The 16,767-nt window shown below is 49.5% G+C and overlaps 1 protein-coding gene across 1 annotated transcript; it reads left to right on the forward strand.

The window, feature by feature from the left end:
- Positions 1-973: 973 nt before the first annotated feature.
- Positions 974-1,819, forward strand: CHC_T00010311001 (caronic anhyrase). Its single transcript, XM_005711220.1, has one exon. It carries the CDS (start codon positions 974-976, stop codon positions 1,817-1,819), a length of 846 nt encoding a protein of 281 aa, XP_005711277.1.
- The last annotated feature ends 14,948 nt before the right edge of the window (positions 1,820-16,767 follow it).

Genomic DNA, 16,767 nt, shown 5'->3' on the forward strand with positions numbered 1-16,767 from the left:
CCTTGCTGTAGTGCCATACCTTTCTTAGGCTAAGAATCATTGTTGTCATAAAGCGATCATCGCTTTATGACAACAATGATTCTTGGCAATACTGTACGGGAGGCGAAAACCTATGCCCGGCGGGCATCATTACTGTATTTGTCCAGCCACTATTTACGTCATTCTCTAACACGTTTGTTATACTGTACCGTACCTGTACGGAGTATTCCCTTGGACACGCATTTCGCCTCCAAGTTAATTACCTACAGAAGCCCAGTTCTCCTGCTGACATGAGTGATCGCCCCATAAGTTTTTCTCGCCAAGCCCTCGTGCAGGATTTTTCTTCAATGGCGATCAACGTACAGTAAGTACCCTTACGGGTACAGTGTGTATCGTTTCCACACAGTCTCAGATATAGTCGAATTTCTCCCTCATCGTTAGACTGCACCTTCGTGAGCTAACAACGCTCTTTTCGCAGACTTGCCATTGGTATGGATTAATGTATCCAAGGGTACAGTATCTCTGGATTGCGAATTGTTACCTGCTCGCATTGATGTGCAGAAAAATGCCTTCTTCGATTTTGCATGCCAGCGGTTGCAACCCACCCCAGGCAGTAGCAAAACAGGTATTTATCGTCTTGCGTGCAGCCGTGTTTCAATTGAAAATTCCCTGTCACCAGTGGTCCTCGACGTCAGCTGAGAGCAAGCTTCAAATGCAATGCTTCAGATGTAACTCACTAGAAACGCAGGCGTTCATTTCATGCAATAACAATAATAATCTTCTTTCCAACCGTTTTCGTCTCTTTTACTACCTGTTCCGATCCCCTATAAAAGCCACTTTCCCTTGCAGTTGACCCATCGCTTTCTTCGATCATCATTACCTTTAGCTTCTTCTCTCGGACTTGCGATTGAAACCTTTTCGACAAATTACGTCTTTATCCCATCGAAGAATCATGCACCATCAGGTCGACAGCCCATGTGCTCGACTCACAATCATGACGTTTCTTTTTTTGGCACTTTTCTTTTGCTTTCAACCTGTATCCGCAGTCAGCCTCCCTCGGTCTTCAGTCATCAGAGAATCTGAATCGGAGAGTATCTATTCTTACGATATGTCAGCTCCTGACGGGCCACCTAATTGGGGTAGCATTGAACCTTCGTTTGTGTCTTGCGCAGCTGGTTTTGAGCAGAGTGGCATCGACTACCCATGCGAATCAAGTGGCTTGATCGATTTTGAAAAGACAGGAAGCCCAATGGTGTCTCCTTCCTCTGCTGCAGCCTTCAATTTCGCAAACACAACTTCGAATTGGGCTCTGAATTGTGACAACCCGGGGTCTTGTGGATCTGTAACATTCAAAGACAAGACCTACTCTCTTATAAACCTACATTTCCACTCGCCCAGTGAGCACGCTGTTAATGGAGTTCAATACCCTCTTGAGGCTCATATGGTCCACCAGGATGAGGACGGATCTCTACTTGTCATAGGAACTTTCTTTTCAGATGGGTCCCAGAATGACTGTCTTACCCACATGGAGTTAGACGCCGGCCAAGCGAATCGGGAGTTGCAGTCGATTCTGGTCAACATCATCAGCGGAGAGAAGTCGTTTGTCGTAGATGTCGCCTCATTTGTTGGCGGGTTTGAATATTTACACTACGATGGATCTTTGACTACTCCCCCATGCTCCGAGGGTGTAATGTGGTTTAATGCACGGCAACGACAGAACGTCGCGACTGGTCAGATCGCATTATACGAGAGTACAACCGGCAGTGATGAGTTTGCTAATGCAAGACCGATGCAGCCTTTGAACGGGCGATCCCTGACTGCTTATTCTGGTTTCGAGTGAACCAGGATCGGCTAATGCTGATTGTAAAAATACGTCGCTCAGCATTCTCCACGCTGACAATAAGAATAATCATTCTTCCATTTTACGCAGAAGTCAATTTTGATACCACGGGTTTTGTCGACCTGTGGCGTTCCTTCCATATGTAGAGTCGATTTCATAAACGTTTGAGTAGGACATCGCTTCAAGTGTTCATATTCTTCCTTCCAATTATGCATGGCAACCGCTTCACGAAGGAAAACACCACATGCTGCTTGACCATTAATCCTGAGAGTGGTAGTGCTTTCCACGGATTTCATATAACTTCCTCCGTTCCTAACTGAAAGACAGCAACTTTTGTCACGGCAAATCTTCCCGAATTTCCTATTCTTCTGCAGACAGAAAAAACCTATCGTGCTTATCAGTCTAGATGAGAAATTTACGCTGACAGGGTCCTCTAGGATTTTCAAACTGGGACGGCATACTTCTCGAAAGGTACAGCGCTGTATCTTCGCGTTTTGTATAATCGGATACGCATTCTGGGTACAGGGGGGGGTCGCGATATAGTGCCATCTTTGTTAGTGCCAGCTCCGATATAGCCACCCTTCTAGGGGTGGCACGAATTTTGAGCCAAAAACGAAGGGTCTCCAGAGAGGCAAGGCAGTTGGATGGACGTACTGCCCGAGAGCCGCTGCCGCCGCGGAAAAATATTATGCAGTTGCTTACTAGAATAGAGACTATGGCGGGAAAAGGCAGGGTCGATGATGCAATTGGACATCTGCAAAAGTGTAGGCTGGCATTTATGGCTGCGAAAAAGGAGGGAGTCAATAAAGGCTTTACGCACCAAGATTTCTGGAATGTATGTGACAAATACTCTGTAAAGAAAATTTGCAGTAAGGTCAATTTGGCACACGTTCCATTTTAGTTTACGCATGGACTGCGCGGATCGCCATATGAGTATTACGAAGGAGTATTACGACGACAGCCTACAGTAGGACGCTAGTCCCATTTTCCACTGTTGAGGCAACATGCCACACCGCGGAAGACAACGCGACCACTCTGTGTCCATCGCAGCCGTGCGATTCCGCAAATGGCGTGTTGCCCTTCGCACAATCGCACATCGCCGCCTCTCCGCTCCGGGATCTCCTATAGGGAGCACAAGCGCTCTCTCCTTTTGTGTCAAGGGCTACACAGCGCAGCGGCAAGAATACACACGATACATTAGACGTTCTAATCGTATATCTCTCTCCGAGTTCTCCTTTAACTTTAATGCATTGACTAACGCTTGTTGTTTATCGTTGTTTCGGTTTACTAAGAGCGATCTTGCTAGGATGGTCACAGCGGTGGGTTGGGTTGGGTATGTTACAAATCGGAACAGGTATAGGGGCAGTCCGTTGTTAGTCGCATGCGTCATACTGAGGCGCTTAAGCAGGCCCAGCAGGTGGTGGGATATGGAGTTTCTGTTTGGACGGCATGGGGCGCAGCTCTCTGAAATTTTCTGGGAGGGTATAGGGCAGATGCTCCAAGATCGCGTCCAATTGATAACAGGACCCATGCATGCCTCTTTCATTTGCGAACGGGCATCAAGTTACGTCCATGCTGTGAAGGAAAAGTGTGACGTGCTTTCTAACGGCGTTGGTTTTATTGACGGCACTGTAATCGCGATTGCTCGGCCATGCCGTAGCGCCGTTGAAAACGTTGCCTACAATGGACACAAGCGCAAGAACGCTCTCAAGTATCAAGCCGTTATCGCGCCTGATGGATTATTGCTTCACGCGGCGGGTCTCATGGAGGGACAGCGCCATGATTGGACACTTTACTGTAGAAGTGGTCTCGATGAGGAGCTGGAGGAGGTCATGGTGGTGGATGGTTTGCAGTATTGTCTGTACGGGGACTCAGGATATAACGAACGCAACTTCTTGGAGGTCCCCTTCCAGGGGTCACAATTGACCGGATACCAGAATGCCTTCAACAAGGCTATTTCCAAAGGAAGGCTTACTGTGGAATGGGTTTTCAAAGAAGTCAAGCTTTACTGGTCGACGGTAGACTATCGTCGAAAGATGCGAACGGGGGAATCTCCGGTCGGGGCACTTTATCTCGCTGCGATTCTGCTTACAAACTTTCGCAATTGCGTATATCCCAACACCATCTCGCAGTACATGCTCTACAAGCCTCCAACTCTCGAAGACCACCTAGCTCACAAAAACAAGTCAATGCTCGTGCAGGAGAGCGAGGAGTGAGTACAAAGTCCGCGTGCCGAGCGGAGCGAGTTGCCGAGCGTAGCGAGAGCGGACTTCGTCTGTATCCCCGCAGGGAGCCCTGCGCGAGCAGACGCTAGGCCAGTTTCGTTGTATCTTCTCTAGTCGGAACGCTCCGTCGAGCCAGAAAATGACTGTTCAGACCCGTTTGTCGATGCGTAGCTACTTCCCTGCGCATCCATTATAGAACCCATCATGATATTCATTTTGTTCAGATCAAGCTCGTTTTGCGCTTGGCGCTCCATATGTCTTTCCTCACGATCCTTCTGCCGTTCCTCTGTCTCTCGATCCAGGCGATGGTGTTCGAACTGAAGGCGCTCGTGTTAAAGCTCAATACGCGCCATATCGGCATCGCGCAGCGCGTTTCCGAAACCCTCAAGCTCCCCTTCTATCTCGTCGTAAGCACATGCTTGGCAACGCGGTTTCTTTCGGGCACTTCCATTGCCATCGACCTCCACGATGTCATCCGTTTCATCCCCTTCCAGGCTGCTTACTCCACCATTGCCATTGCGGGTCAGAGCCCGCGCGACGAGTTCCTTCCCAATACGCTCTTTGCGAGCTTCTTTCGCCTCGGCGGCAACGACTTCTGCTGTCTTAGCCTTCTCGAAGTCATTCCTTGCTTCTGCCATCATATAGAACAGCTCGCCGAGCTCACCTATCTTTCCACCCACACCCGAAAGCTGGCTATCCTTTGCATCACGACGGCCGAAGGCATCCTGGATCTTTTTGTAGCCATCCTGGATGCTCTTCGCCGTCACCTTGACCAATAGATCCTTGTTCGAGTTTGCCTTAGTCGCGGCGGTGGCGAACATCTTCTGAATTTCGCCATAGGCAGCGACGTGGACCTTCGATGCGGCAACCTCCCGCGCGATGATCAGGTCATCGCCAGCCGTAAATTTAGGGCGGCGACCGTCCTTACGCGCGAGAGACGGTAGGCGGATAGGGAGAGCGGGCGCGGCAAGCGCCTCCGTCGGTGATGATTCCGGAACGAACGCCGGGCCTTTGATGAGAGCTTTGGCGTCGGGGGTTAACGGGGGACTAGCATCGGGGGAAGGGTGGGGAGGACTAGGGACACCTCGGCCATGCTGAAGGAGAGGGAGAGTGGAGGGTAGAGCTTGGATGGGGGAGCGGCGAGCCGTGACACCTTTCTGCAGTACCGTTCTCCCGCCTTTTTGTGTACACGTTTTATGAATCAGATTGCAGAATGGACTTCACTGTGAAGTCACATTTCAGTAAACTTTGTCATGGCCTCGGCCAGGATTTCATTTAGTGTAAGCAGTTTTCGTCACAACTTTAATTTTTATTGCAGAAAACCGTGGTACGTAAAGTCTCTAATGCGACGGCTCGGCAGCTACTAATAACAGAAATGCTTGATTAGACTTGAGTCTGTAGTGAAGATGCAAAGTATGAGTGATGGCGTCCTGCGAGCGGTCTTTCTGAGCAGTGATGCGCAAAGGGAGTGGCTGCAAAAAAGCCGTAAATCTCATTATCTTACAGTGCCAGGTTCGATATAGTGCCGTTTTCGGCCCACTGAGTCAGTGGCACTGACACAAGGTAGCACTATATCGCGACCCCCCTGTACTTATTTACATTACATCTTCTATTCCAATATTTATCTCACCTGCCAGATCACGTACAAACATTCAATAGCATTGGAACTCAGAAATGTTGTAGCGCAACTGTGCGCAATTTACCGTCCGGATGTCCAGCAATGCAGCCGCCGCCGGCCGTTGCTATAAGTAGGATAGTCTAGACAGCAGCACAATAAACTGTCCTGGTATCGACCAGGCAACCATCGCCGCAAACGGTTTAGCACAGTGATCACTGCATTCCGGTTTACTTTCTGTATTCTCGTTTGTTTCGATCAACCCCCGATCGCCCCGGCGATAACGGTTCTCTGAACGATGTCGCAGATGTCCGACACATCCGGCGTAACGACGCATCGTGCGTCATTTGTGGCAACATCGGTTAATCACCCGCGATTAGTCCGTACCCATTCGGATTCAATTCGCGTTTTCCTTCGCCTGTACGACCAGTACACACGCGAAGTTACTGCTAGAGCATCACAGCTTACCTCAACGGATGCCGCGACAACCGAAGCCGTCCGACCGGTTAGCATCAAGTTTTGCGTAGACCCAGAGTACCTGGAGTCAGCGATCGCATTAGGCCTTATCACAGGTGCCACGTCATACGAAGATCTTACCGAAACGGATCTTTCCAACTTCCTGAAGACTAAAGCCGAAGATTCCAAAGATATCGTCAGTATCGAGACTCTTGACGAAATTGTCGACCGAGAACTGCGGATGAACATGCACGACAAAAACGCAAAGTCACGCATGGAGTCACTTTTTGTGTCATACCATTCAATTATTCGCCGAAACGGTTTGTCTTGGATCCTCAAAGAGAACCAAAAGTTGGCGGTCCGTCACGTTCTTTCCTTAATTCGGCCGAAACCGCTACAAGATCGGCTAGAATCAGATTTACAACTTTCACAAACCGACTGCCGAAAGGATTTCCAGAAGTTTATGAAGCATGCCGTACGGGTGTCTGAGGCTTTCCAGCTCTTGGACAACGGGCCCAAGCAAGGGAAGGCCAAGCGCAATCAAAACCGAGACGGACACTCCCGTGGAGGTGGCAACGACAAACCACCTCCCGGAGCAGGATCGAAATCCGGAGGAAGTACCGAACGGAATGGCGACAAGTCAAAGAAAACGAATCGAGTCCCGCCCGACTGCCCGTACGGTCCGTGCATGTCCAAGGGCAACAAACATCTTATCAAAGATTGCCCTGAGGCGTTGCAGACCGAGAAGGACCGGATGCTCAGCGAACTCAGGGCTAGCAAATTCCGAGACGGTCCATCGCGTTCGACGCGCAGCCAGATTGGCAGTGCACTCACCACGACGACAGGAGCGTCGAAAGGACCGCCAAGGCCAGGCGGTACTGTTGGACGCATTGCGCAGAGGAAACCTTCCAATTCTGCACACTCGCCATCCCCTTCATGTCCGATTACGGTTTCCGACGGCCTTTCATCGCTGGATATCACTGGCCGGTGCGATGATGGCAGCGATGACAGCATCGCCTCACCGACACTCGAGGAACGCGCAGTCATACAAGGCATAGGCAAAATGTCTTCTATCAAGACCGTCCGGCTAAGCGTAGCTCTCAAGTCAGGAAAAGACCCGCAGTCTTTCTCTTTTTCGCGAAGCTGGACACCTCCCAGAACGGTACTACATCTAGCGTCAGGACAGCTGGCGTTAGCCAATGTCACCTTCTTAGTTGCCGATGACGGACTCGCGTGCGAAGACCTACTCATTGGCCTACCGGTCTTGCAGCATCTGCAGATCGACACGCGCACCCTCCTGGAAAATAACCGAGCGGTGCTTGACGGAACCGACTGTTCTACAGTAGGCAACCCGTCGACATTTAACCGAGGCGGTGTAGTATCAAGACTCATGATAGCTCGCCTAAACCGCGTCAGTGATGACGCAGACGATTCCGATAACGGTACAACAACGCCAGATGCCGATCGGCCACGCGTTAATTATCACACCGCAAGAACGGAAGAAGATCTGTTCCCGGATCCCTCGCTGCTCGATCCCATCGATTCCGAGCAGCACACAAATATACAGGCGGAGGTACACGAGATGAAGACCACAGCACGGAAAACGGACTGCCCGAGGAATACCGAACACGGTTGAACGAAATCGTGGACGGACACTTGGACGTGTTCCGGACTTCTTTTTCGGCCGGTCCACCCGCGGGTATACGTCCTCTGAAAGTAGAGCTGACTCCCGATGCCGAACCGGTTAAGGTGCGCCTACGCAATTATTCCCGCGAGCAACGAGCCTTCTTGTCCGAATTCGTCGACAAGCTAGTCCAGAACGGTATGGCGTACCCAAACCCAACCTCTCGTTGGGCTAGCGCACCTCTGCTCGTACCAAAACCCGGATCCGCACGGTACCGCTTTACTGTGGACTTACGCCCAGTCAACAAGTTCACTGTGAAACATCAGTTTCCGATGCCGAACTTAGAGCACGAGCTCACCAAGTTAACCGACTCACGGTATTTCGCAACATTCGACCTGTCCCACGGGTACTGGCAGCTCGAACTAGAACCGAATTCACGGCATCTACAGTCCTTTATTACGTCGGACGGAGTTTATTCACCAACACGGGTTTTACACGGCACCACGAACGCCGTCACCCACCTGCAGTCTGCGCTCGCTGAAATTATGCCGCCCGGTCTAGCCCAACAGGTTCTCCACTGGCTGGATGACATACTACTCCATAGCGCCACCGTATCCGGTTTACTCGAAGCAATCCGTCAGCTTTTCGGTTTATGCGTGCGCTACAACATCAAGCTGCACCCCGCCAAGTGCGTATTATTTGCCGGTTCCGTCCGGTGGTGTGGTCGCCTCGTCTCCGAAGAGGGTATACGCTACGATCCGAGACGTCTAGAAGGGCTACTGAACATGGAACCACCGCAAACGGGCGCCCACCTCCAGCAATTTCTATGTGCACTGCAGTGGGTTAAGAACGGCATCCCTAACTTTGCCGAGATTATCGATCCGTTACATGGCTTGATGGAACGCGCCTATGACCGAGTCGGAAAGCGCACAAAACAAGCCGTATCACGGATTCACCTCGCCGCACTGAACTGGGGTAAGACCGAGCTTGCAGCTTTTGAAGCTTGTAAGACGGCTCTGGCACACCAAGTCACCCTGTCTCACCGCGACGAAGCAAGGCGCCTTTGCGTTTATACCGACGCTTCCGATACGGTATGGTCTGGAATTGTCACACAAGTCCCGCCCGAGGACCTCGCATCACCACATTCTGCACAGCGACACAATCCGCTTGCATTCCTATCCGGACGGTTTTCAAGTACGCAGCTAGGTTGGTCTATTCTGGAAAAGGAAGCTTACGCAGTGCTCGCGTCCCTCGACCGCATGCACTGGATCGTTGCCACACCGCACGGTTTTGATCTCTACACGGATCACAATAACCTCATCTTCCTTTTCGATCCACTCTCGGTAGTGCCAGACCTATCACAGACCTCCTTGCGTAAGGTACTTCGCTGGGCCGTACGGTTAAGCATGTACAAATACAAATGTTTCCACATCCGTGGAGCCGATAACGTTTGGGCAGACCTGCTTGGCCGCTGGTCAGCCCCTACTGCCGTTCGGAGATTGATAAGAATTCCAGAGCTTCCGTCCTCATCCGCAGAAGACTTTGAATGGCCAGACGGAAAGGTCATCGCGTCGACCCAGTCCGCTAACGACTCCGAACGCCCCGTCAATTTAAACCGAACGGAAAACATATGGAAGAATCCTAACGGTGCCATCTGGATTCCTGACTCAGCCTCAGACCTCCAGCTCCGACTGTGCATCATTGCGCACACTGGTCCGAGCGGTCACAGAGGCCAAGCAAGTACCGAAACGGTTTTACGAAAAAACTACTTCTGGTCTACCATGACGACAGACATACGGTCCTTCGTGCGCGCCTGTATCCATTGTCTATCGACAACTGGAGGGGGGAAGATACCGCGCCCGTACGGACCTGCTGTACACGGAACGAAGCCTAATGACCTCTTACAGTTCGATTATATCGAGGTTGGCCCTAGCCGTACCGGAGAAAAATACGTCCTGCTAATGCGCGATGACCACTCCGACTACAAGTGGTTCTTTGCGTTTGCCGACACGGGTGCAGAGAACGCCAGCACTGCCATCATAGACTGGTCTGCCGCTTTCGGAGTTCCAAAGGGTTTGATGTCTGATGGGCCCACACATTTCCGCAACGAAACCGTATGGTTGGTGTCGAAGGGCCTGAAGGTACCGCACCACTTCACGCTCCCTTACACACCATGGAGCAACGGAGCCGTCGAAAGATTAGGAAAGGAGATGATTCGCGTGTTCCGATCGGTCGTGTCCGAACTACAGATGAGCCTGGAAGAGTGGCCCGATCTGCTGCCACTCGTACAGAGTGCGCTCAATAACGCGCCATCACCGAGCCGAGGAAACATCGCACCGATCAGGGCACTTACGCGCATGGAACCGACGCCCCCAATATCCACCTTCCTCCGAACGGCCATCTCGAAACCGATTACGGTAAGCGAAGCGCAGCAAGAGCGCATTTGTAACATCGACGAACTCAGAAAACGCGTCGTCGAGTTGCATCCCATCGTGCAAAACACGGTTCGGAATAATCGAGAGAAATCCCGCGCCGCCGCGGCACGCGGAGACCTACCAAACTTTACAGAAGGAGACTTCGTTCTCGTCGCACGGGAAGAGTTTTTTGTCGGAGAGAAGCTTGCTCTGCGCTGGCGCGGACCGAGACGGATTATTAAGGCGCAGAACGACTACTTGTTTCAAGTCGAAGATTTCCGAAACGGTACGTTAGAGGACATACACGGCAGCCGTTTAAAGTTCTACCGCGATTCGGCCTTGAACACACGCGCTATAATGTCGCACGTTCTGTCGTCCGAGACGGGCATGCCGGTTGCACGGCTGATGCGCCTCATTGATGATCCGGACGGTATCAAAGTGCTCGTCCGCTGGAAGGGATTACCGAATTCAGAGGATTCACTGGAGCCGCTGGAACGCATCTACGAGGACGTGCCGCAAATGCTCCTACGTCTACTTCAGAGAAAGAACACACCGACCGGTTTACTGGATAAAGCTCGTCGCGTACTTTCTCTCTGAAAGAGGGGAGTGTAGCGCAACTGTGCGCAATTTACCGTCCGGATGTCCAGCAATGCAGCCGCCGCCGGCCGTTGCTATAAGTAGGATAGTCTAGACAGCAGCACAATAAACTGTCCTGGTATCGACCAGGCAACCATCGCCGCAAACGGTTTAGCACAAATGGGTATCTTCACTCTGTACTTCTTTTTTAATTCGCATTTACATATGGCGTAACTTTATCGAGTTTCTACAAATTATAACTGCTGTAACCTCACTCAGAAAGAGGGCATATTGCAACGCGGTATCTTTTTCCATGCAGAACCCATTCATAAACGACTCGAAAAAAGCATCATGTTTGAACCGACCTACAAGGGTTTCGTGTACGAAGAAGAAGGAAGGTGATTGTAACTTGCTGAGTCTGCACTTTACAGGCTAGTAAAACTATCAAGGTGGATGAAATAAGGAACTTTCGCTTCTACGTATCCAAGGACACTGCTTCACACTTCTCTGAACTGCAGAGGTTTACTTTCTTTATCGCAAAGATGCCAAAAAATTGATGTGCATGTCAAATACTCAAAACATTTTGGCACATTCAGCTCTTTGGTATTAAAAGCCACACCATGCCAGCTCCCTCTGTTCAATTTGAAGATGACTACATTAAAAGAGGGTATTCTCATCAGAGGAAAAGTGGAAAAATGACTGCTTGATGGAAATCTGATGTCAAGTTAACTGGGGGCTCCTTGGTTAGCAGGTCAAAACGGCCGTCGCCAACCTGCCTGACAGGTTTTATTTTGAGATTTTTTTCAGTCGTTTCCATTGTTGCTTGTAAAACCTCTTCTGTTCCTGAAACACGGCAGCAGGACAACTCGCTCTCCTGTGGGTGACATGTAATGCTTCGTCGCTTACGATATCTCTCTGAAGGAGAGATGTGCGCACGGAAAGAATTCCGTAATGTGCTCTTCTACGTTATACGCATACTTGTTATGGTGATCGTAAGCAGAGGAAGTTTTTTCTGTTTACCATTCGGAGGCAACTGTCGATGCGACCGTCAGCCAGATTAAAGGCTCGTCGAAAGAATGCTTCAAAGTGCAGTGAACATGTTGGCAGCCTTACAATGGTGAACCTAATACTATTTTTGCGACTTGAACAGGCCGGCAGGCATGAGATGCCGTTGCCGAGCACACTCAAGCCAAGTTGTTCTGTACAAGAAAATCGAAGGTGGCACTTTTTCTTATTATGGAAAATAAAATAAAATAAATAAAATAATCGGTATGTACTCTATACACTAGGTTGTTGGTGATGTGGCAGACATTGTAGAGGGTGCTCCGGGCTGCCGAGGTTGTTACCGCGTTGCAACTGACGTCAAGTTGATATCTGACGTCAGTTGCAACTTGGTAATTTTATATGAGACAAATGCTCTGATGGACCGTCCTCACATATGCGAGTCAGCAATTAATTGAGCTTCCAACATGTGCTCCTAGCACCGACCGGTATAGCGCACCGGCTGCCATACAGTTTCACTCACGGACAAGACACAAAATGCTTGTCTCAGTCCCTTACTAGGTATTGTAGTATGCTCTGGCGTATCCCTGTTGTCCCTAATCACGCACTGTACTGTGCTGCAGCTTGTACCCTATAGTAGAGTTACGGGTGCTCGTAGTTCTATAAAAAGGAGTTTTAAAGTCAACTCATGGCGGAGACTGCCATAAAACACTCAACCATTACCCTCACCGTTTGTTATTTCAATTCGAATGTGGATGGTAGCCCGCCGACCGTTTTTACGGAATTTTACTTCTGGATAGTGGTGCAGACGCTACAACTGTGAAGAAAGGATACTGACGACGTTGCGCAAAAACGAGCGAGAACGAAACTGGGCTGCATCTGATAGCGATGTATCCTACATACCAGCCAGGGCAAGGTTACTCGGTTCAAGTGCAGTCTGTTTTGCCTGGCTGCAGCCTGAATATTTTAACAGCGAGCATGTGACAACGAGGGCGGAGAAAAAGTAATCCTCCGTTTGTATTTCGGAGAGAATGCAAAGCTGGACTGGAGATTATAAAAAGGGAAACAACTGTTGTACACTCTAGTGTCTATCGGACCGTTGTTCTGATATGAGGCCTTTCGACTTAATGTTTTCTTGACTTGCGCTTTCTCGAAAATAAGGAAAAAGACACCCCTGCCACCGTACTTCACTTCTGCCTTAGTACCAGGTAGATATTTGTGAGAATTGAATGTTCTTCGTGGTGGTTTATGGATATGTGTGGTAAGAGGCTTTTTCAAACCACCTAAAAAAGCGCATGTATGAAGTTCGAAACCCAAGACGCTGGTTTAAAAAGGAAACTCAGTACTCTCAATCTGCAATATATTGTTGATCTTTCTGCGTATTCAAAATCACAATGGCGGAGTTATGCAAGATGTTATTGGCGAAAACAAGTAGGTCCAGGAAACAGTGCACAACGGAGGGTTTCAAATGTTGAATTTAGTTCATATGCTGCAAAAAAGAGTTGTCCTCATACAGTAGGAGTACATCGGGGTCAGAGAACAAGGGCCGGGTGAGTAGACACTTGGGATTCATCTGAAATGACAGCACTTGAGTATTTACTACGGAGGTGTCTGGTCTGCTGGATAGAGAGTTTACGCCTAGAAAATTCTCGAAAAAAAATGGGAGAATTGTGCAATGGTGTGGTGATGATAAAGTAGAGTTTGGTGGGTTTAACAAAGGTTGAACGAGAGGTGTGTGTTCTTGACTGAGGTGGGTGTTTCCTGGGAAATTTTTGTGGGTTGTTTTCTGTTGAGAGTGTTAGAAAGTCGGATGTGAAGGCGTTTGGGCGTTGGGCGCGGATGGTTTGTGGCGGTTTAATTGTGGTAGTTGGTAGATAGTGTGTTATGTGTGGTATTTGAAGTGGCGGACGACGAGAGTATGTGTTACAAGAAATTGAATGGGGGTGAGATTTAGTGATAGCAAGACTAAAGCGGTGCACAGGGTTACGGGGGCAACGGGGCGATACGACACTACAGTAGTTTGCACAGAAAGTAGTGTGGAATGGAGGGGTTACTGTCGATGGAGTGGAGCCGGCCACTCTGTACAGTATCTATACAGTACCTGTACAGTACCGGACACCACTCTATTTTCGCCTTTCGGCTCGTGGCTTTCAGCCACGAGCGCCGCCGTCTGATTATATACCTGCGACTACCACCTCTCTCGATCTACCCTTCTGGAAGGGTCAAGTTTGGACATGGAAGCCGTTCTTTACATGTTGGATGCAAGAACCCCACAACCAGGCCATAAACGGCTCTCAGCCAATCACATCACTGTGGAGTTCAGTCTCAGAGCCTCTCAATGGCTTCCAACAACTGCTAAGAGGCATTACGTAGCCACAAATTATCCACATCGACTGAGCAGTAGAAAAAAAGTGGTTTAATTTTGGACACATCCTTTTGATTACTTCATGACCGTTTGCAGCACCCCAATGATGATGCTATGGACTATCCTTGCACCTGTCATTGATCTTCGGCTTCTAGGTCTGTGCTGCGCCCTACTCAGCGACAACAAAGCAGCAGAGGCCACTTTCATCTCAGCTTTGTGCTTTTGTTTGCGCTGTCTTGCCGCGGCGAGGTCGTTCCTTCTCTGGCCTCTCACCACAGCCGCATGGGCCCGATGTGCAGCCTTGGCCGCCTTTTGCTTTTCTCTCTCCATTTTCTCCTCAACCTTTTGACGCGCTTTGTCACGGCGGTATTTGATGAGCTGACCAACCGTCAAACAGGTTGCGGGAGCTCCGCACCCTAAAGCGATCCGTTTGGTCCCACATCCAGCGCCCGTTATGACCTCAGGCTTTCCAACCTCGGACAATATTTGACTTACTGTTCTCGCATCTGCCAGGCGTTCCTCAATCTTCTGTATCGCGCGTATTTTGTCTCTCTCTTGCTCCAGTATGTGGATCAAGTCTGCATATGTTTCTGTATCCGTTTTTCGCTTTTTAACGCTGCTGATGCAAGAATCAGGTCCACATTTCTCCATGCCACGCTTGACGTTCATAGCTTTCTGTTTGTTGCTGTGACTCTTATCCTTGAATCGATCTGGAAACGCTGCATTGAAAGGAAATATCCCTGTCTCACGGAATGACTTGCGAATGTCATCTATGGTAATTTTCCCATGCCCGACAACTGCGCACATCAGTTTGAATTGAACCGTCTTGGTATCGCATACCATCTTACAACAGAGCTGGTCTCTTGCAGTGCGTATGGATCTCTTGAATGACTTGTTAATGGCTTGATCGCATGGCTGTAGGAAATGGGACGTATTGGCAGGAGCCTGCAAAACTTCGATATTGTACTTCTGGCATAATTCCAACCACAAAACCCCCCCACGAGAGCTATGTCCATCAAGGGTTAGAACAATAGGCACGTCCTGTGGAACCACAGTTCTGACAAATCTATTGAAATGCTCAATGAAATTATGTATGTTCTGCTGCTCACTTGATCCATTTTCACTGCACTGTATTACCCCATCTCGCGGAAACCACTCCTCTTTTGTCAAGAACGTGAGGTCGCTACGCGTAAGCTCTGTTAGGCATCGTTTGGATGGTATAGTAATGGGCTCCAGCCACTGAGCCATAACTCTCTTTCCAGCAATGAAAAAAAATGGTGGAGCTTTGCGGCCTGAAGCAGATGCCACTATCAAAAAGGTTACATGTTTTCCGTTGCCAGAGGATGACTTAGAGATAAACGAGCCGCCGTGATTAGACCTACTGTCAGCATAGCTCTTTGTCTTCCGACCAAATGCAGTCTCAACTGCCGTCTCGTCCATATTCCATACTCTGTCTGGATCAGACAAAATACCTGGATGACGACTGTTCAATCTTTGCATTTCGTCGAAAAAGGTCTGCACATGCTCGAAACTCTCACCTCTTAGCTTCACACTTCCCTTGTCTTCTGTTTTTCGAAGGCATACTTCCCTGTTCCGTGCCCGGAACGAACGAATGGCATCATCACTAGGCCAATTATTTCGCCATCTTTGGCGGCCATCGTTTGCAATCTGTGACATCATGTATCTGAGTCCAGCATTGTCAACAGCAAATCCTCTCTGGGCTGCCGTGATAAGCCGCTCGCATATCATCTTTTCCTCTATGTACGTTAACACAGTAGGTCGACCACAACCAGCACTTTCGGTCTGCACTGCCTGAAGCGTGGCATCAATGCCAAGCCTTTTCAAAGTCAGGTTGAGATTGCCTACAAGCGATTTTTTGAGGCCGCTCATTTCGGCCACTTTACGAATAGGCCATTTTTTGCTGAGTAGCTTGACAGCTTCGAGTCTTGCTTTGACGACTTCTTCCTTGCTTTGGGCTTTTCTGGCGATCTGCCGGGTCTGTTTTCGCATGGATAGCGGCATTTTTTTGTGTGTTGCAGTCTTGAGATGGGTGTAGTAGAAAGGGCGGGCTATGCAGACATTCAAAGTTTACCGAGAGTGTGATAAGGTGGATCATTCAAATTAGATCTGAAGCGGTGTGATTGGTTGTGTCGCATTGCCTAAGCAGTGCAAGTTTGACAAGTTGCGTTGTTACAGCGGCTGGCAACATCACATGTAAGATGTCCATTATTAAGCCATGCCATATTTGACCCTGCCAGAAAGGTAGCGAGGGCAAGAGGGAACTAAGTAAAGATTGACCATCGTCACTTTACTTTTACCTGCGCCGAAGCGTAGAGCCTCGATTCCCCACGCGTCTCTACACTTCACTACCGCTTCCGCTACCTGACAACGTCTTCCCTCGTCTCAGCTTGGACTGAGATCGCGCTGTCAGCCCAGACCCTCGTGTGCAGCGACAATCCGGATTTGCTGTTACACGATTCTGGAAAATGACGACTAGATCGCAGAGCTCCAAACGCCCCGTCGATCCAAGTCTCGAACATGCCGAAAAAAGGAAGGCTCAACACGAAAAGCTAATACGTCGATGTACCACCTTTTCATCGAAATCCGACATCGACAAGCAGCTTATCGAAGCTGCCAAATCTGTTTTGGAATGCTATCCCCCTGACGAAGA

Source organism: Chondrus crispus, genomic scaffold (assembly GCF_000350225.1).
Source record: "Chondrus crispus Stackhouse genomic scaffold, scaffold_79, whole genome shotgun sequence".
Taxonomy (NCBI): Eukaryota; Rhodophyta; class Florideophyceae; order Gigartinales; family Gigartinaceae; genus Chondrus; species Chondrus crispus.